The sequence below is a fragment of the Bombina bombina genome, chromosome 6 (assembly GCF_027579735.1).
Source record: "Bombina bombina isolate aBomBom1 chromosome 6, aBomBom1.pri, whole genome shotgun sequence".
Lineage (NCBI taxonomy): Eukaryota > Metazoa > Chordata > Amphibia > Anura > Bombinatoridae > Bombina > Bombina bombina.
The window spans coordinates 330894353-330916852 of NC_069504.1; the positions used below are offsets into that span (position 1 = coordinate 330894353).

The 22500-nt window shown below is 40.1% G+C and overlaps 1 protein-coding gene across 1 annotated transcript in view; it reads left to right on the forward strand.

Annotated features, from left to right (window-relative positions):
- APPL2 (adaptor protein, phosphotyrosine interacting with PH domain and leucine zipper 2) overlaps positions 1 to 22500 on the forward strand; it is a 350547-nt gene that overhangs the window by 75802 nt on the left and 252245 nt on the right. The window contains exon 3 of the mRNA XM_053716955.1: positions 9808 to 9867. Within this exon, the coding sequence (XP_053572930.1) occupies positions 9808 to 9867 (60 nt within the window). The remainder of the gene's footprint in view (positions 1 to 9807; positions 9868 to 22500) is intronic.

The following is a 22500-nucleotide window of genomic DNA, read 5'->3' on the forward strand; positions in this document are numbered from 1 at the left end:
TCCTGGTTGTAAGGTTTAATAATAAAAAAAAAAAAGAAGTAAAAATATGACTCAATAAAATAATAAATGGTGAACTTTTACTACAAACTTGTGCATGTAGCTTTGAAACTGCTAGTGTTTTTTGTGAATCAGATTAATCATATATCTTTACTTAAAGGGACAGTACACTGTGAAATTGTTTTTATATTATTGTATTTTTAATTACTTGTTATACCAGCTGAAGACCCAGACACCACAAATTGCATTTTCAGGTTTGTGTATATGAGGTAGCTGGTTTTTGTGCTTTTAAACCACAGCCTATTACAATGGGTTTAGCTTCAGGTAATATATTTTGTTATCACTTTGTGTACACACACTTACTTCCTTATCTTATATTTGTCTGGAAAATTAAAGCTCAATGCATAGAGAGAACAATGGAAAATTATCATTTTATTACTTATCTATCGTGCACCCCACTGTGAGTTTAATTTATTCTGCTGGCTGTGTTTACTTAGGCTATTTAATAGCTGAGACTCCAGTATCAAAACTTTCAGTATAGGTTGGGATACCACAAGCTAAATCAGCTATTTCAAAGGCCAAAACAGGGGTAAAGGAGCTACTTGTAAACAATTTAATACACTCCAGCGGGTAAAATGGATCATTGGGAACAATTTAAATGGGAGAATTTTTGGGGGCAAACTGTCCCTTTAAAATAAAAATGCAACTTAGAATCTGTAGTGTGTTTTAAGTGTAGTTGCTCTATTATTCAGTCTGAGAGGATATATTTATTTATTTACATACATACGTAAAGAGAAGCGCTTTCTCGGAAACAAATGAGCACTTAACCAACTGGGAGCAGCCTATTTTTTTTTCTCTATGTATTTGTAAAATTATGCTATGGAAGTCTCCCTAAGGGTGATGGGGGAAACCAGGCTTAGATTCCTTGCCCAAGGTGCTTAGAGGAATAAGGCTGCAGCTCAATGACAAGTTCCAAAGAAGGCTGAAATTATCATCTGGGGTTGCCATGTTCCTTACTCAGAGAACGATTGCTTGTTATTTCGGGGTTGGACTGACCTTATTAGGCAGGATCAGACTGAAATACTTCAGGAAAGTTCTTCTCTGAGAAAAGCACAATTGGGCTAAAAGACGCTGGTCCTAAGTGATGTGTTTGTGTGTGTGTATATATGTATGTGTGTGTATATGTATGTATTTGTGTGTGTATAATATATATATATATATATATATATATATATAATCACACTCACCGGCCACATTATTAGGTATACCTGTTCAATCGCTTGGTAACCCAAATTGCCAATCACATGGCAGCAACTCAGTGCCAATGCATTTAGACATCTAGACGTGGTGAAGACGACTTGCTGGAGTTCAAACCGAGCATCAGAATGGGGAAGAAAGGGGATTTAAGTGACTTTCAACATGGTTGTTTGTGCCAGACAGGCTTGTCTAAGTATTTCAAAACTGCTTATCTACTGGGATTTTCACTCACAACCATCTCTAGGGTTTAGAGACAATGGTCCGAAAAAAAGAAAATATCCAGTCAGTGGCAGTTGTGTAGGCGAAAATGCCTTGTTGATGTCAGGTCAGAAAAGAATGGGCAGACTGGTTTGAGATGATAGAAAGGCAACAGTAACTCAAATAACCATTCATTACAACTAAGGTATGCAGAATACGTTCTCTGAACGCACAACACGTCGAACCTTGAAGCAGATGGGCTACAGCAGCAGAAGACAACACCGGGTGCCACTCCTGTCAACTAAGAACAGGAAACTGAGGCTACAATTAGCACAGGCTCCCCAAGATTGGAAAAATGTTGCCTGGTCTGATGAGTCTCGATTTCAGCTATGACATTCAGATGGTAGGGTCAGAATTTGGCATAAACAACATGAAAGCATGGATCCATCCTGCCTTGTATCAATAGTTCAGGCTGGTGGTGGTGGTGTAATGGTGTGCGGGATATTTTCTTGAAACACTTTGGGCACCTTAGTACCAAATGAGCATTGTTTAAACGCCACGGCCTACCTAAGTATTGTTGCTGACCATGTCCATCCCTTTATGACTACAGTGTACCCATCTTCTGATGGCTACGTCCAGCAGGATAATGCACTGTGTAACAAAGCGCAAATCATCTGAAACTGATTTCTTGAACATGACAATGAGTTCACTGTAATCCAATGGCCTCAACAGTCACCAGATCTCAATCCAATAGAGCACCTTTGGGATGTGGTGGAACGGGCGATTCGCATCATGGATGTGCAGCTGACAAATCTGCAGCAACTGCCTGATGCTATCATGTCAATATGGACCAAAATATCTGAGGAATGTTTCCAACACCTTGTTAAATCTATGCTACAAAGAATTAAGGCAGTTCTGAAGGCAAAAGGGGGTTAAACCCGGTACTAGCAAGGTGTACCTAATAAAGTGGACGGTGAGTGTATATACAGAACTAAAATAAAAATTCTGGTCTGTAATCATATAACCACACATTATTTAGGTGCCCCTACTTTTTAATAAAATATGTATTTACATTGTTCTCCACAGGAAATGCTGGGTGGTATTATAAGGTAGCCAGGTGGGGCAGTGTAATACTCTCTAATATTAAATATTTTATTCTATTCAAAGTGCAAATTAATTGAATAATATAACATATTTATTCAATGATAATGTGTGCAATAAACATTGAAAATGTGTAAAATTAGCTAATTTTTAGCTTAAACGGACATTATACACCCAAAAAAATATGGGCTATTTAAATAAAGAATTCAAAGAAGATAAAGTTTGTAATTGGCATGTATTAGCAATTTTGCTGCTAAAGCTTCTAAAATTGATGATAAAGTTTCACTACCTAAGAATACGTTCGTAGGACACACTAGCTACAAAGCAAGGCTTTTTTCCTCGCTCCCTAGCTAGTGTCCTTACAGCCAGCCCCCATGCTAGAGCCGCTAATACATGTCAATTACAATCCCCTCCCTGACTATTCCACTGTGCAGGGGATCTCACTCACTGGGCCCCATGCCCAGCACCCTGTTTCTCCCTTCCAATTGGCTGCTTGCCTGCTAGCTGTCCCCCTCCGTTTCCAGACTGAGCCCCGCAAGAGTAAAGTTCTGCAGGAGTGAGAAGGGCAGCGGGGACGTGCAGGACAGCGGGAGTGTAATATTGTATACCTTGGGGACAAGTGGAGTGAGACATCAGGCATCAAGTGGGAGCAGCTAGAGTACATAAGCATTTATCTTTACAGTTTTTGCCACCGCCAATTAAAACAGCTGACTGAGAAACATCCTGAACCCTATTACCAATGTTCTGGCTGAATGTCTTTTATGTCATTATAATGCGTGTGGTGTAGATTCTATGAGGTGGCATCTGAGGACTGTCTGTTCTCCTATTGTCCCTAAACAGTAGCTGAATATGAATATGGGCATTCTAACACAATTCAGAAATGTTAACACACAGCTTCTGTTTAGGGACAATAGGAGAACGGACAGTCCTTAGATGCCACCGCATAGAATCTACACCACACGCATTATAATCAATATGTATGACTGAAATTGAGGAAATTGACAGTTGTGTGATATTATAAACCAATTAAAACAACGCTCTATCATGATTTTAGCTGTATAGAAGCCCACCCCAAAGACCACATAGCAGATTAAATAAATCACGTTCCTTGTCCAGTAAAGCTTGTATAAAAAATATTACTTTTTATTAAAGTTCTGCTTCTAACTTCTAACTACAGCTGCGCTGCTCTATGTGTTGACTTTATTTTTTATACAAGCTTTACTGGACAAGGAACGTGATGTATTTAATCTTCTATGTGGTCTTTGGGGTGGGCTTCTATACAGCTAAAATCATGATAGAGCGTTGTTTTAATTGGTTTATAATATTACACAATATTACACAACTGTCCATTTCCTCAATTTCAGTCATACATATTGATTATAATGCGTGTGGTGTAGATTCTATGCGGTGGCATCTAAGGACTGTCCGTTCTCCTATTGTCCCTAAACAGAAGCTGTGTGTTAATATTTCTGAATTGTGTTAGAATGCCCATATTCATATTCAGCTACTGTTTAGGGACAATAGGAGAACGGGCAGTCCTCAGATGCCACCTCATAGAATCTACACCACACGCATTATAATGACATAAAAGACATTCAGCCAGAACATTGGTAATAGGGTTTAGGATGTTTCTCAGTCAGCTGTTTTAATTGGCGGTGGAAAAAACTGTAAAGATAAATGCTTATGTACTCTAGCTGCTCCCACTCGATGCCTGATGTCTCACTCCGCTTGTCCCCAAGGTACACAATATTACACTCCCGCTGTCCTGCACGTCTCCGCTGCCCTTCTCACTCCTGCAGAACTTTACTCTTGCGGGGCTCAGTCTGGAAACGGAGGGGGACAGCTAGCAGGCAAGCAGCCAATTGGAAGGGAGAAACAGGGTGCTGGGCATGGGGCCCAGTGAGTGAGATCCCCTGCACAGTGGAATAGTCAGGGAGGGGATTGTAATTGACATGTATTAGTGGCTCTAGCATGGGGGCTGGCTGTAAGGAGACTAGCTAGGGAGAGAGGAAAAAAAGCCTTGCTTTGTAACTAGTGTGTCCTACGAACGTATTCTTAAGTAGTGAAACTTTATCATCAATTTTAGAAGCTTTAGCAGCAAAATTGCTAATACATGCCAATTACAAACTTTATCTTCTTTGACTTCTTTATTTAAATTGCCCATATTTTTTTGGGTGTATAATGTCCCTTTAATTTTTTTTACTAAAAAATTTAGCTGAGTGGTCTGTAAAATAAGTTGGGTGGTGCACCCATCAAAAAGGTCCTGTGGAGACCTTTCTTTTGAGGCTGATCATGCGTACAGTTTTACTATGATGCACTAACCATCTATGAAGATAGACATAAAATGGATGGGGTTTTTTTTTCTTTCAAGGGTAATAGAGGAGCAATTTTTGGAGATTTAAAGCCATAAGCTTTGCACAGATACCTGAGATATGGTGATAGAAATAATAAGAACATTGAATATAAAAAAGTATTCAGAGGGGGCGTGTCCAGGCAGCACCGGGAGAGGACGCAAATTGAGTAATCTCCAGCCGGAGATGCAAAATACCTCTACTTTCTCTGAAAATCGATCAGCATACGGGATAAAATATGATTCAGCTATCTACACGAAAGCTTGCTGATCACGAAACTACCTAGCTTTATGAGTTTTATTGCATCTATAACCTGATCCAGACTGATGAGGCCTTAGTACACAAGATCCTTGACACCCTCTCCCGGCGCGCCGACTATAACTACTAATCTTAGATAATCTACCTACCAGCAGATAACAATGGCTTACATGGAGGAAGCTTAGGGGATGCTGCAGGTTTTACTACAAGATCTGACCCATCAGACAATCGCTTCTCAGACCTATCCGATACCCTAGCAGCAGCAATGGCGGGAGCAGCTAGTGATACCCCAGATCACACAGAGTCAGAAGTCCCACTACAAGAGACATCGCCGGAGTGTCTTTCAGTGCCACATCATCAGCTCCCACGGCCTGTCTGTTTCAACGCTAACTCTGAGGCTACCTCTCAAGATCGGAACGACCCACCACTCGCTGATCACACAACACAGAGACCTGAGGATAAAACAGTGGGGATCCCCACTGCATTGTCGGTGAGGATTTTGCAGACCCTGACACCACAAGCTTCCTCTGCCGATCCAGCCTATCCCAGAGTGTCTCTCAGGAGCGACTACGACTTAGAAGGCCTTAGCACTTGGATGATCATAGAGGCGGGACTGACATGGCAGAGAAACATACCAGCAGAGGCATACCTACAAACGAAAGTTCGTACAGACACTACAGTGATTCAACCCACTTCAGGGATCCCACCTGACACCCCTACTGGAACGCAGCACGAACCCCGGCTTACACACAACAGTCAGTCTGGCGCAATACCTCTAGCACTGTTATCCATAGCCTTTCCTGCCACAGCGATCCCAATGAAGGCAGTAGCCGAGCTGCTGATAGGACAGGCTGACACCTTTCTCCAGCATGGTAGAGAGTTCCTTGAACAAATTCAGAAATCTGATGTGGGTTAGATTACTGTTCCTCTGGAGCCCTATATACTGGCTATTATACTAAGAGCCACTCATGTTGCTTTTTGTTTACTTTATAATTTGCACTATGATATTGTTGTAAAAAGAGTTTTTGTTCGACTATTAGCTAAATGGGCATGCTAATTACTAATGCTCACTGTTACTTACTATTTCTAGTTTAAGTTAACTTCTTTGTCACCAACACTAACCTAAGTTCTCTTCTGTTTATATGTATTTTAAACACCTTCATGTGCCCGGGCAGTAAACCACTAGCATGTTGAATGAATGCTAGACATACTTTTCTGTAATATGCCGCATTGCTTGATAAGTGTATCCCTCTATCAATAGCAACTTCACTGCTTTTCAACAGTTAAACACAGTTCTTATATGGCACAATTGTCACAGAAATATGTCTGTTGTCTTTTAATATCATGTATGCTGGTGTTCTCTGTCCCTGCGCTTCTCTACTATGGGACTATTTTACATGTAATATTTTCAACTAAGTTCACGGTACGCCACTATTAAGATAGGCCCAAGCAACCCAGGCTTAATGTGCCTAAAATGGACAAATACAGGGAACAAATTAAAAACATAATTTATCGGTGGGCTGGAGCCAGTGACCAGATATCTCTTATCCTGCCTCATATATATTTGTATGCACTTACTATGGGTAACAATCCATGTACAGATCCTGTCTAACCGAGGGTCTAATAGTTTACCTTCAACAAATTAATAATCGGTTCTGAGTCACCCCCTCACTGTGTAAAAATAGAGGTTAATATGGGCTGATAAGCACGATGGTTTCATTATAGTAAATCCTGCATATTTGTACTCATCCTAGTTCTGACCTACAGCAGTAATACTATGCGGGTAGTTACCTTACTCGAGCTTATTTCAGACCTATCTATTCATTACTGTTTAGTTTTAGAGATGTTTCTATGTGTTATATTTTGTTTATCCTTACCCCTATTTCCATATTAAGAGACCTGCGATAGGTCATGTGGTCCCTCCATTCAACAGTTTATTTTTTAAATATGTTGGTACCTAATCGATAGCCCAGCTGATAGCATTGCCTCTCCTTTACTTTATGATGTGGTATACACTCATCTGTGTAATCCAGTTCTGACTATGTATAAGTTACACCTTCTACAAACAAAATACAGGTACCAACATGCCCTACTCTACTTTACTACACAGTTGCCAGAGAGGTACTTATGGACCTCCTACCAATGTTTGACTCTGCTATATACAATCCTTCACCTTATCCTCCAATGTGTTATCAACAAGCAGAATATAACTGAAACATAACTATTTTTCGAAGCTTACTATAAGACATACTCATGCTATAAGTGAGGCAGGCTATGGGTGAATGTTCCTATCTAGTCTGATATATATCTGTACTACAGCCCAGTCTTCTGTTCTTTTATATATAACACTCATAACACTACCAGATTTCCAGCATTCCAGCATAACTATACTCATACTACCCTTGCTAACTTGGTATACCTTTACTGACCCAGAAGGTTTATTTATTCCATAGTCAGCACACGACTCTTTGGGTCCTACGGAGGTTGCTTTTACACGACTCAAAAGAGACGGCAATACTGATCCACTTTGTGATTAGAAGTTAGACGCCCGCCCATTAAGTAGCTGGACGAGTTCTAAGTAGCCACCACTTCAGTTCAGGACCCTGGCGGCTCTCATCCATCCATCCAATCAGGTAGTCTAAACAGAGGTGTTTCATTTGCAGCATATCAAAATTGCTATTATACATATTATTATTGCCGACCTATAGAGCTTCTTTACACACCTATTTACATCACCACCCTTCGGAGACGTATTGTGATACGTGGTTTTCCTCCTAAGCTATCTATTACTTCATTTTGCATAAGTCAGTAGGCCTAGTCACTATTTCTCACACAACATACATTACCTGCATATTTTAGATTCCTTTCATATGCCTCCCCAATTGAACTTATTTCAGTTACTAGATTGATTGCCTGTACTTGTTTATTTTATACTCTGCATTAGTTTATATGTTACTCTTATCTGAAATCCAGCTATATTGGCAAAGTCACTTTAGAGGGTTCTAACCTAGGGCATCTTTTGCTGAAACAGAGGCCTTGGGGAGTCATAATATAGGATTGTCTCCTTCCTACAACTGCATTAGCGAGATTTTGTCTGTTAATGTTTATACTATTACTAACAAGATTCAGACCTGTACATGAAGATCCAGTTATCTCACCCTGGGGTGTACACACACACACACACACACTAGACAATGGCTATGAATATGTAAAATAAACCTTCTGGGTGCAATAGTGTAGTCATTACTTGTGACAAAGAGCATTCATCTCAGTATCAGATTGCTGTAGTAATATTATCTACCCAGTCCTTTATATTCATCACATTTAGAGGACAAGTCCTATTCTATTGCCTTTGATTCCTTGATTGGACTATGTCTTTCCCCTCTCCGTCATGCAAATAGAAAGTTATCCATCCTAGAACTTACTCCTATATGCATATAATGTGACCTTTACTCACTCCCTGTGCCACATCGCTCCACCATCTTAGAAGGCTCTGCCCTCACTCTTCCCTCACTTCACTTCGAACAGCTTTTGCCCGTTGACTTTTCCCTTCCCCTTCACTATATACTTGGGTCCAATAACTTACTGTATTTCTTAAGCGGTGCTTACCCCCTGTTTGTTATTTGCTACCCTGAAGCCCAAAAGCGGCTAACAATCTGGCTACCATATGTTTTTTCAGTTTCTTGTGACTAAATGGCCCATGAGTGGCCACCCAACTAGTCAGCCAATTAAGCTATTATATTCAGAAAATAGAGGTTTGTGAAGCCTATTTGCTGCCATACATTGTTGTGTCTCTCTTTCATTTTGACTTTTCTTATTTCTCTACATCTAACAATGTTCATTTAATAATGATATACATGTCCTTACTGCTATAAGGCTATCATTGTATGTTGTTTTTGTATCGCAAAACCTCAATAAAAAAAAAGTGACGATCCACAGTAAAAAATAAGGTACTAAACAGAATTGGTTTCTGTGGTTATTGAGATTTTGGAAGCTCGTTGAAGTGAATGTCAATTTTGATGCTAAAGTGCCCGTTTTTTCAAAATTTGATTAAACACAGGGGCACTTTAATTCATCAAAATTTACATTTCACTCCTGTTGTGAAAAAAACCTTACCTTTTAAACTTGACAGCAGCTCCAGCTTCCTCCAGTCGTCGCAAGTCATTTCTGATGTCAGAAATGATGGATAGGTCATCCTCCAATCACGGCTTCCCCCCCCCCCCATATTTAATTCAACGCCGTGATTGGAGGAAGCCGGATTCCTCATTTTAGACCCAGGAAGAGGCTTTGCAACGGGTGGAGGAAGCTGGAGCTGCTGTCAAGATTAAAAGGTAAGTTGTTTTTTTTCACAACAGGAGTGAAATGTAAATTCTGATGAATTAAAGGGCCCCTGTTTTTAATCAAATTTTTAAAAACCGGGCACTTTAGCATCAAAATTTACATTCACTTTAACTAAACAGATTGTTTGCTTGTGCTTCTTTATGTAAATGAGGGATAAATGTTACCCAAAAAAGCATTTCAATATAGTGGAGAAGACTGGACAGTAGATAAAGAAATAGTTAAACAGCAAGGAATATTGTTTGTTAAAATGCTAAATGAATTATACTTTGAGATAGCTGAATTTATATTTTTGTTTTCTTTAAAGAATGAAATGTGTTTGGCCACACAACAGCTCTCCAAACAACTCCTAGCCTATGAGAAACAGGTACGTGCATGAATGTGTAATTCTTTTACTTGTCTATTACTGAACAATATTTACAGTTGAAAGCAAAAGTAGGTGAAGGGAAAAATGTGGAGAAAACATAATTATCTGCGCATGAGGAAAGATATATATATATATTTTTTTAAAACTTATAGGTTTATGGCTGAAATATTAATAAAAAAATAAGTACAAGTTAATAAACAAAGGAGGCATCACATGGGTCCTTGGTATGGGAATGCTACAGTTTCTTTTGTGTTGATAGTCATTTTCCTAACAGTTATTTTGTTAGAAACAGCATAATAATAATGCTTGTTGGTGGTGCGTTACTTTCTGCAAACAGTGATGAACCAGTAGATTTCCCAGGTGATGAATTCAGAAAGTGATGCGCTACTTGATAAGGTGTATGCGGATATTAGCAAAGCTTTTGCTTAAACATATAAACATGATAACTTAAAATATATAACAACCCAATGTATTGATCTAGGCCCATTTTGGTATATTTCATGCTACTATTTGACAGCTGAATACGATCATATAAAAAAATGGTTAACTTATCACAAACTTTGGGGTTCTCACTAAAATTATTTACACTCAATTTTTCATAAGAAAAATGTTTGTAAAATCTTTTCTGGGATCCACTTTGCTTAGAAAAAGCAGAGATGCATTCACCTCCCCCCTCCAAGAGCTTGCTTTTTTTTCTGTAGTGTAGGGTCCAATCCTCCCCCTTAAAACGATCATTTTCTGTACTGTAAGTACCCATCCATCTATCTCCCCTGTCTAACATTTTTCCGTAGTGTAGGGAACTATGCCCCCCTCTTAGCTGGGCCACCCACCTGCCTCCCTCCCTCAACTCCTGCTCTGCACCAATAGAAGATTGTTACAGAGAGATTGACACAGTCAGTATCACTCTCTGTAACGATCAGCTGTGGCTTCATATGGTAATGGAGCACGATCAGTGTGACCCTTTATCTGACCCTGGTCCTTCGTCATACACTTTCTTTACAGGTTTTTTTTCTATGTGAACTGAATATTTAAAGGGACAAGAAACTCAAAATGTTTATTTCATGATTCTGATGGAGCATACTTTGTAAACAACTTACCAATTTACTTTCATTGTAAAGTTTGCTTAATTCACTTAGTATCTTTTGTTGAAGGAGCAGCAAGGCACTATGGGGAGCTAACAAAAGAGAGGGTGCGCCTGCAAGAGTCTGCTATACCTATCGCACAACAATGCTCATACAATGGGCTCTATTTATCAAGGTCTGGCATACCTGATCCGACACTGTGGATCAGGTTTGCCAGAATTCGCTGAATACGGCGAGCAATACGCTCGCCGTATTCAGCATTGCACCAGCAGCTCACAAGAGCTGCTGGTGCAACGCCGCCCCCTGCAGACAGGGGGGTGTCAATCAACCCGATCGTACTCGATCGATTTGATTTCCGGTGATGTGTGTCCGCCTGCTCAGAGCAGGCGGACAGGTTATGGAGCCGTGTTTCTTTGTGACCGCTGCTTCATAACTGCTGTTTCTGGCGAGTCTGAAGACTCACCAGAAACACAGCCCTTCAAGCTCCGTACGGAGCTTGATAAATATGGGCCACTATGTCTTATTAAATAGTATTTAAAATGTGTATTTAATATCTAAGCAACCTAAAATATGTCAAATGACAATGAAGGTAACCCAAATACATACAACACTAATTTAATTAATTAGTTTTAAAACTTTTATTTCAAAATTAGCACTTCATGAGAAATCAACTTCAACACTGTATTAGAAACTATTTTTTTATTTTTTAGTTTATTAGAAATTAATTTTAGTTAACTATTAAACTAGGATTACACAAATCATATTTATTCCACATAGAATTAACTTTAGCACTTTTTTAACGTTGGCACTTTACTAGAAACTAATTTTAGTTCACTAGAAATACATTTCAGTTAATAGTATGTGAATACATAACATTTTCTTTATACCTTTTTATATATATTTTGAAACCACAATTAAAAAGACATTTACAAGATAAATGCATCAACAATGGTAATAAATAAAAATCAAAAGATACTCAATAAAAGGACTACTACTTTAAATCTCTAATTAGGAGGAAGAAGAAACCGGTATAAATAAGCAGGGACAAACTCGAGAAAACCATCTTGAAAATGGCCGAGGCTGAAACATGTTGATGACAGGATGGTAGTTTGTATACTACAGTATTACAAGAATTAAAGGGACACTGAACCCAAAATTTTTCTTTCATGACTCAGATAGAGCATGTAATTTTAAGAAACGTTCTAATTTACTCCTATTATCAATTTTTCTTCGTTTTCTTGCTATCTTTATTTGAAAAAAGAAGGCATCTAAGCTTTTTTCTTGGTTCAGAACTATGGATAGCTCTTTTTTATTGGTGGATGAATTTATCCACCAATCAGCAAGGACAACCCAGGTTGTTCACCAGAAATTGGCCTGCATCTAAACTTACATTCTTGCATTTCAAATAAAGATACCAAGAGAATAAAGAAAATTTGATAATAGGAGTAATTTAGAAAGTTACTTACATTTTCATGCTCTATCTAAATCACGAAAGAAATATTTTGGGTTCAGTGTCCCTTTAACCCCTTAGTGACCAGAGCACTTTTCCATTTGTTGACCGTTTGGGACCAAGGCTATTTTTACATTTCTGCGGTGTTTGTGTAATTTTCCTCTTACTCATTTACTGTACCCACACATATTATATACCGTTTTTCTCGCCATTAAATGGACTTTCTAAAGATACCATTATTTTCATCATATCTTATAATTTACTATTAAAAAAATATAAAATATGAGGAAAAAATGGAAAAAAAACAATTTTTTCAAACTTTGACCCCCAAAATCTGTTGCACATCTACAACCACCAAAAAACACCCATGCTAAACAGTTTCTAAATTTTGTCCTGAGTTTAGAAATACCCAATGTTTACATGTTCTTTGCTTTTTTTGCAAGTTATAGGGCACTAAATAAAAGTAGCACTTTGCTATTTCCAACCCACTTTTTTTCAAAATTAGCGCTAGTTACATTGGGACACTGATATCTGTCAGGAATCCCTGAATATCCTTTAACATGTATATATATATTTTTAGAAGACATCCCAAAGTATTGATCTAGGCCCATTTTGGTATATTTCATGCCACCATTTCACCGCCAAATGCGATCAAATAAAAAAAAATGTTCACTTTTTCACAAATTTTTTCACAAACTTTAGGTTTCTCACTGAAATTATTTACAAACAGCTTGTGCAATTATTGCACAAATGGTTTTAAATGCTTCTCTGGGATCCCCTTTGTTCAGAAATAGCAGACATATATGGCTTTTACGTTGCTTTTTGGTAATTAGAAGGCCGCTAAATGCCACTGCGCACCACACGTGTATTATGCGCAGCAGTGAAGGGGTTAATTAGGGAGCATGTAGGGAGCTTGTAGGGTTAATTTTAGCTTTAGTGTAGTGTAGTAAACAACCCCAAGTATTGGTATAGGCCCATTTTGGTATATTTCATGCCACCATTTCACCGCCAAATGCGATCAAATTAAAAAAAAACGTTACATTTTTCACAATTTTAGGTTTCTCCCTGAAATTATTTACAAACAGCTTGTGAAATTATGGCACAAATTGTTGTAAATGCTTCTCTGGGATCCCCTTTGTTCAGAAATAGCAGACATATATGGCATCACACGTATATTATGTCTAGCAGTGAAGGAGTTAATTAGGTAGCTTGTAGGGAGCTTGCAGGGTTAATTTTAGCTTTAGTGTAGAGATCAGCCTCCCACCTGACACATCCCACCCCCTGATCCCTCCCAAACAGCTCCCTTCCCTCCCCCACACAACAATTGTCCCCGCCATCTTAAGTACTGGCAGAAAGTCTGCCAGTACTAAAATAAAAGTTTTTTGGGGGGTTTTAGGTTTTGTTTTTGTTTTTTAAATAATTCTTCTGCTGTGTAGGACTCCCCTTAGCCCCCAACCTCCCTGATCCCCCCCAAACAGCTCTTTAACCCCCCCCCTCTGCCTTTATTGGGCACCATATTGGGTACTGGCAGCTGTCTGCCAGTACCCAGTTTGAAAAATAATAATGTATTTTTTATTTTTTATTTTATTAAATATTTTATTTATTTCTGTAGTGTAGCTGCCCCCCCCCTCAACATCCAACCCCCCACCCTCTCCCAGATGCCTTGATTTTAAAATCCCACCCTCCCCAGTCCTCTCTCCCACCCTCCAGATCTACAGCATATTGATGCTGTTTTCATAGACCTAACGTGCACGCGCATGCACGGCTCTCGTGCACGCGCGTGCGCGCGCCCGTGCACGCACCCGCACTAGATCCCTCCCCCCTCCTCCACCAATTACTGCCCACCCGCCTCCCTGGATGAGCTCCCACCCACCAACGATAACGGCCATCGATAGCCGATGCAGAGAGGGCCACAGAGTGGCTCTCTCTGCATCGGATGGCTAAAAACAGTTATTGCAGGATGCCTCAATATTGAGGCATCACTGCAACAACATGAAAGCAGCTGGAAGCTATCGGGATCGCTTCCACTGCTTTCAAAGACCAACGACGTATGGGGTACGTCCTTGGTCATTAACTGCATTTTTTTGCAGGACGTACCCCATACGTCGTTGGTCGTTAAGGGGTTAAAGGAATCAGAGCGCTCTAAATATTCAACACAGAAACTTTACAGTTTGAAAAGCAAAGCTGAGTTTTTCACCACACAGAAACTTTACAGTTTGAAAAGCTGAGTTTTTCACAACACCGGTAATCCGCTCACCCCACTGGTTCCTGATGAACATGTGACCGGAATCCACAGAGGAGACATCCATACTGACAGAAGGAAACGCTGAGAACTCAGTGTAGTTAAAAGTCTGGTAAGAGCGGAGAAATAACTTTTATATTTCAGATTCCGGTGAGTGATTTAAAGTGAAAGTCAATTTAGATGAATCTGTGCCCGGTTTTTAATAAACCTATTAAAAACAAGGGCACTTTAATTAATCTAAATTGACATTTCACTCCTTTTATTAAAAAACTTACCTTTTAATCCTGTCAGCCGCTGCAGCGCTTCCTCCGCCTGTTGCAAGCCCTCTTTGCGGGCCCAAAATGACAAATCCGTTTTCCTCCAATCACGGCGTTGCTTCAGGCCATGATTACCCCCCCCCCCCCTTCCAGGAAAGCCGGATTCGTCTTTTCTGACGTAAGAGGCTTCCGATGGCCAGGGGAATCACTGGAGCGGCATTCAGGATTAAAAGGTAAGTTTTTGAAGAAAAGGAGTGAAATGTCAATTTTGATGAATTAAAGTGCCCTTGTTTTTAATAGGTTTATTAAAAACCGGGCACTAATTCATCCAAATTGACCTTCACTTTTAAAAGCAAAAAACTGTTTGCACTATTTCAGGGCCATAACTTGTGATGAATTAACTTTTATACAATTAACTTTTATACCTGCAACGGACTGTATCACTATAACCTCAAAAACAGGTCCTCTTCAACCACGCTTAAGAGACCTGTGTGAAAAGTTTTTTTTCCTACATAAAGTTACTATTTACCCACATTAACTACTTGGAGCTTGCACCAATATTGTATATTTTAATAGACATTTCTGCAGTTTTGCAGTTTTTGCAGAAACGCATAGTTATAAGGCAATATCTCAAATTACTGGTAATTGAAACCAGGTTTATAAGTAAAGACTATTGTACTTTTATACATTGTTGAAAGTTAGTTTTTAAAAAAAAAGTATCTTATATTGTATGTAGAAGTATAAGATTTTAAATGTTTATTGCAATACCACCGGTGGTTCATTTATATATTATTTGTTTACATATTTCAGGTTGCTTAGATTTTAAATTAAAATTGTTAAATACTTTTTTTTTTTTTTTTTTTTTTTTTTTAAATTTCAAGTTTTTATTGGTAAAGATTTCTCAGATACAACAGTGACATATTAAATAATTTGGAGCACGTAGGCTCCTACAGACAGTATGAACAGAAAAATTGGAACATTCAAAAATATGTCAAGTTAGAATGCGTTCCTGAAATGAAAAAGTGAACGGAATATAGCTCAAGTCAAGTGGGGTGGGTTAATTGGGGTGGGGGGAAGAGATTAGGGAAAGAGGAACGGGAGGGTAATTGCTAGAGGCAGGGATTTGGTTCATGTGCGGGTGGTACTTGGGGAGGGTTGCCTAGTGTGTGTTTACTCTAGTGTTCGGGGCTCAAGTAGTGGTGTGGTTAGATTGCCAATCTGCCCACACTAATTCAAATAGGTCTGAATTATTTATAGAGGAAAAGATAGGTTTTTCCATATTGTAGATATATGCCATATAGTTTAGAATGCATGACCATTTTGGGGGCGTCACAGTTTTCCATGCCTTGGCTATTGTCGCTTTAGTAGCTGTTAGCAAAAAAATTGCTAGGTATGCTTGGTGCTTGGGTAGTTTAGTGATGCCTATGTGCAAGAGGGCATTAGAAGGGGTTATAGGAAGTGTTATGCCTAATCTCCCTAGCGTACGGAAGCATGTACTCCATAAGGGTTTTAGCTTGGGGCATTCCCACCATATGTGTAGGGAGTCTCCTTTTTTTCCACAATTGCGCCAGCATAGGGGAGAGGCCGAGACAAACATTTTATTAAGTCTCGCAGGGGTAAGGTACCAGTTCGTTAAGAGCTTATAATATGTTTCAAAGAGTGTGACACAGTGCAGTGCTTTTTTAGTGAGGGAAATTACGTGTTGCCATACTTGTGGGGTCAGGTTCAGGACTGATTCCCAAGTGAGTAAGTGAGGAAGTTTGTTCTCAGGGTCTGTGCTTCCTATTAAAGTGTAATGCATTGATAAAGGTCTGTGTAATTTGTTACCTTGTTGCCAAGTCGTTTCCCAGAGTGTACGGGGTCGGTGTAGCTCAGGTTGGAATCCCCAGCTAGTAAGAAAGCTCTTTAGTCTTGTGTATTCGTATGTCATGTACCTGGGTAAGTTGGAATCTGCCTTTATTTCTGAGAGTGTCATAAAGCGCGGGGTTGGTGAAGTAACCCAAAGGTCAGCTACAGTTTGTATTCCAATTCTAGTCCAGCCATAAGGATGAGAGTCAGGTAAGCCTCGTAGGAGACCTGTCAAGGGAGTAATAGGCGAAGGGTGTGGGGCGACGTGTGGATAATGTCTAAGCTTGTCCCATATGGCGAGGCATTCTCGTATTATGTTATTGCTAATGTCTGTGGTACGCCTTAGGTGGGCCGGAATCCAAATTAAGTCGGGCAGAAATATATGATTTGGGAGGGAGGCTTGTTCTATGGTTTTCCATTTACTAGGAGAGTCTTTAGCACCCCATTGTGAGATATGGGTGAGCATGGCTCCTTCATAATACCTAGTTATTGATGGGGAGGCTATACCTCCTCTACTAAGGGGGCTTTGAAGGATTTTGTGCGCCACTCTGGGGGGTTTGTGCTGCCATATATATTTTGTAAATTCACTCTGAAATTGGTGAAGGAGATATCCCGGGATACGGAGAGGGAGACATCTAAATAAATAAGTAATTTTAGGTAGAAAGGACATCTTAAGGGCTGTTAACCTACCTATCCATGAAATGTGAGTATAGTCCCATTTGTCTTTCAAAGTACGCAGTTCGGTTAAGAGGGGCAGATAGTTGTCTTTGATCATCTGAGGGATATTGTTCGATATCTTAACACACACTTAAGTGGGAGATGAAGTTATTGACGCAGTGTACTCTGTATTGGACCTTGAGGGTGTCAACTGTGTTCTGTGGGATTCCCCAGGTGTAGATTTCTGTTTTATCTAGATTTAATTTGTAGAGTGACATGTCTCCAAAGGAGTTTAAGATTTCTATCAGTCTCGGGAATGAAGATAGGGGGTCTGACGAGAATATAGTAATGTCGTCTGCAAAGAGTGCAATCTTGTGAATTGTGCCATGTAGGCGAATGCCATCGATTTTTTTATCTTGTCTAATTTGTTCTGCTAGTGGCTCGATTGCCAGGGCAAAGAGTAGGGGTGAGAGTGGACACCCTTGTCTGGTGCCATTAGAAATTGGGAAGGGGGATGAAGCAAAGCCTAGGCCTCTAACTACTGCTGTGGGGGTGGAATAAAGAGCCTGTATCGCTTTGATAATTTGATCTGGGAAACCAAAAATTTTAAGAGTTTCCCATAAGTAGGACCATCTAACACGGTCAAAAGCCTTCTCTGCATCTAATGAGATAACAGAGAATGGCCTATTTAGTCTGGTGGATTCAGTGCAGATGTTTAGGAGACGTCTAGTATTGTCTGGCCCCTCGCGGTGAGGGATAAATCCTACTTGGTCTAAGTTTATGAGGTTCGGGAGTAATTTAGAGATACGTGTAGCAAATAGTTTAGCATAAATTTTAATGTCTAAATTAATCAAGGAGATTGGCCTGTAATTGGAGCATAAGGATGGGTCTTTTTGGGGTTTAGGAATAGTAATCACCGTTGCTTCCAAAAATTCCTGACTAAACCTACCCTGTTCTCTAGCGTGATTAAAAAATCTTAAGAGTAGTGGGGTTAGTTCGTTTATGTATGTTTTGTAGAAGGCTGCTGAGTAGCCATCTGGACCCGGAGTTTTAAAGGGTTTTAGACACTTTATTACATGTTTAATTTCCTTAGAGGTGAATGGGGATAAGAGTGTTTCTTGGTCGTCAGGTGTCAATGAGGGGAGGTTTAGGCTGCAAAGGTAGGAGCGTATTTTGTCAACAGGAGTTAGTTTGTCGCTTGCATTTTTTTCTAGATTGTACAGGTTTGAGTAGAATTTCTCAAAACAAGTACCGATATCTGAGGGTTTGCGGTGTGTCTGGTTCTCAAAGTGGATCTGGTGAATTCTTGAGGTACTCGCTCTGTTTTTGAGTTTATTTGCTAGTAGTGTATCTGCTTTGTTACTCTTATGGTAAGTAATCTGTTTCAGTTTAAATAAGTTAGCCTGAGTGCGTTTTAGCTCTAGTTGGTTAATATGGTTTTTAATCTGTATAATTTGAGCTGTGGTATCATCTGAGGGTGTACTTCTATTTAGGAGTTCTAGTCGGCGCAATTCAATATGAGACTTGGAAAGGGGAAGGCCAGATAGTTTTTTAAGATGAGCTTGTTTTTTAATTATGAGACCTCTAAAGGTGGCCTTTGCCGCCCCCCATAATGTGTCGTCTCTGACCTGATTATTGTCGTTAGTTTGGCAGTAGAAGGTTATGTCTTTTCTCAAGGTTTCCTTAAATGCAGCATCCTGTAGGATGTCATGCGGGAGGCGCCAAGAAGGCTTCACATTATGTCGCTCCGCTGAGTGGAGAGTTACTGAGACTAGGTCATGATCTGACCATGGGCATAGGGAGATGCTAGAATGTTTGACTAGGTCAAGGGTTTCTGCTGAACAAAAGACATAATCGAGTCTGGAGTATGTTTTATGAGGGAATGAGAAGTGAGTGTAGTCTCTATCTCTAGCATGAAGTGAACGCCATACATCGAAGTAACAGAAGTGGGTAATTATTTGTCTGAACTTTTGGGAAAGTTGAGCAGGAGGGGTAATGTGTTTTGTCCGGGCAGTTCTTTTTCTGTCTAGTGCTGGGTCCCAAGTCATGTTGAAGTCCCCCGCTAGTAAAACTCTGCCTATTTTTATCCGGTCAACTGTATGTAGGATCTGTTTGAGGTATCTAGGCTGATGTGAGTTAGGTAGATAGATAGAAACTAAGGTATGGTCAGTATGGTCTAGCTTACATGTTAGAATGAGAAATCTAGATTGGGGGTCTTTTAGGACTTGGATTGGTTCATAAGCTATTCTTTTATGGATTAAAATTGCCGTACCTCTAGCTTTTTTTGAAAAAGAGGTGTATTCAAGGACAGTGTAGTCTTTAGATATTGTGTAAGGAGGATTGTCTGACGACCAATGTGTTTCCTGAAGGAATGCTACGTCAGGGTTATGGAATTTGAGTGATCTAGCCAAAAGGCTACGCTTATGTGGGGAGTTCAGGCCTCGTACATTGTGGGTTAGTATTTTAAGGGGTGGCATAGAGAGGTATGGAGAGTCAGATCTTTCAATACTGAGAATTAGTGTGAGTGGGGAGGATAGGGGGAGGGAAATAGGCAACAGATAGTGTGAAGAAGAGTTAGCGAAAATAGTTCGCTATGGTGGAGCCCTAGTGTGGGCTGCCTGTGATGGGGGGCAAAAAGCTAACAGAAACAGGGGTCTTTGGAATGGACCCTGCTCCGCAGTAATCATTGTAAATTAACTTGCTATTACATATGTGCAATACTTAAATTAAGACAACAACCTTAAACAACAATCTAACACTTAACTTAAATGTACTATCTAATAGTAAACTTTTCAAGCTTTAACTCAGTCTCAGTTATGATCTGTTGGAGACAGGTCAAACTTCCAGGTCAAATAAAGTCTAGGTAAGTTCCGTTAAAGGTTACCAGGCGTGTTTTTACGGTGGGTTAGTTTTAGGTTTCTTGGCTCTCTGCTCTTTGATAGTCCATTCGGGAGCCGAAGCTCTCAGCTTTGTGTGGGTTGGCTGTAACGGTGGAGGCTGTTCCTGGTGTAGGCCCCATGTGGTCAGGAGAGCCATACCCTGAGGTATGGAGTTAATTGTGTGGCTCTGGTTGTTTCTGGTGACCACTAGGTTTGTAGGGTGGCCCCACCTGTATTTAATATTGGCCTTCCTGAGCGTCAGGGTAATTTGTTGAAAGGTTTTACGGTACTGTAGGGTATGAGTTGAAAGATCGGGCAAGAGTTGAACATCCTTAAATTTTTCTGGCATAGGCGGTCTTTTGAAGGCTGCTTGCATAAGTTTGTCTTTATATATATATAGCTGTGAAAGCAGACAATTACATCTCTTGGTTTGTCAGCTGGAGTAAGTCGTGATCTTAAAGCTCTATGGGCTCTCTCCATTGTATCAGTGTGTCCATCTGGGGTGCCCACGAGTACTGCAAACAGCTCCTTTAGGTAGGGTTGGAGATGAGTATTTTCTACGGTTTCTGGGATACCCCTAAACCGGATATTATTTCTGCGAGATCTGTCTTCGATGTCTGCCATTTTAAATTCAAGTTGAGTCATCTGATCTGCTAGGGTTTCAGAGTAAGTGAGCAGGTTTGATTGGTCTACTGCTAGATCATCCTGTTTCCGCTCTAGTGCTTCAACTCTTTCTCCAATCTCTGAGATTTCCTTTTTCAGTTCCGCAGAAGACCGTTGAATTTCCTGGGTGATAGAGCGCGTTTGACTGGCCAACATATGCTGTAGGGTAGCCTTAGTAATGTAATGATGTGATGGCGCTTCTGAGCGCACACTAGAATGAGATTCAGCATCGATCGACTCAGGGTCGCTCATCTCCTCGTTGGTGACAGGGTTAGATTCCTTTCCTGATTGGGTAAAGTGATCATAAACAGTCTTCTGAGTGGTAGTGGAGGGTTTCCCCTGACGCCTGGGCCCGTGGGGCATTGTGTTAAGACTGTTAGGTATGCCTGTAGGTTAAAGATTAACACCAACCTTCTCTTATAGAGCGCTCTGAAAACAATCTGAAAAGTATAAAGCACCGTACAGTAAAGTTTACTAGGTCTGATATGTATTGCTAGACTGCGGAGCAGGGGTCAATAACATTTTCTATATTTATGACATTTTGTTACAGCATCAAATAATAGATAGTAATTGAACCCTTCGATTTCAACATATAAATGCAGGTATGTGAGTCACTGGCACCCCAGGGGGTGGTGGGATACGACTATACAGAAGGGAAAAAGGAGAGGGGAAATGACCAGTCCAGACTGGCTGGACCGGAAAGGGAGAGGTGCCAGAGAGAATTAACAGACAGTGTAACTCAGCGGAATATTGAGCAGGGGTGGATAAGATACCTTGCTATTAAGTCCTTAAATTGTTAGTTTAGGAGTGTAGGTGGAGGTGAAGTTCTACTGGATCTGAGAATTCAGAAGGTATGTTACAGTAGGGGGAGTGTGGTGTGGAAAGATCAGGCTATGTGTAATGAGTGTGTTTGCCACTACGTGTCAGTGTATGTGTGGCTAGGGGACCACGTCAATATATGTGTCTATGTGTATGCGCCTCGGGGGGTAAGTGTTGGTTAAACTACTTGGTAGCTTTAGGTAAGTATATATGTTAGGCTAGGGTACTAGAACCTTTAGTGAAAGACCAGTGTTTTTTAGCCTTGCTGTCAGCACGTCATATCAATGAGGAGTTACACTAGCACTTATCATGATACACTTAAATACCTGTGGAAGAAAGATGTATGATTAAGGCAGCAGTATGAAATCACACTCCACCTCAGGCTGTGAACCTGAGGACAATAAAGCTGTCGCAGCAGCTAGCATAAATAAAAAAGAGGTTAGTGTGAGAATGTCTCAATGGTAGGGGGTGTGAAAAGTTTCACTCCACAGGAAAAGAACAAGGTTGTGTTAATCAACAAAGGATACTCTGCATACACTTCACTGTAAGGTTTGGCTGTAGTGTCCAGTTCTCAGGGTCTAGGTTATGAGTATGTCTCAATCACTTGGGCTCCAGTTAGGGAAGTGAAGCAAGATGAATTGACCTTTCTATTGCTGAAGTTACTTAGTTTACTGTGTGTATTCTCTGCAGGGTTTGTTGATGGTCCTAGGTAGGATGGGGACAGTAATCAGTCCCA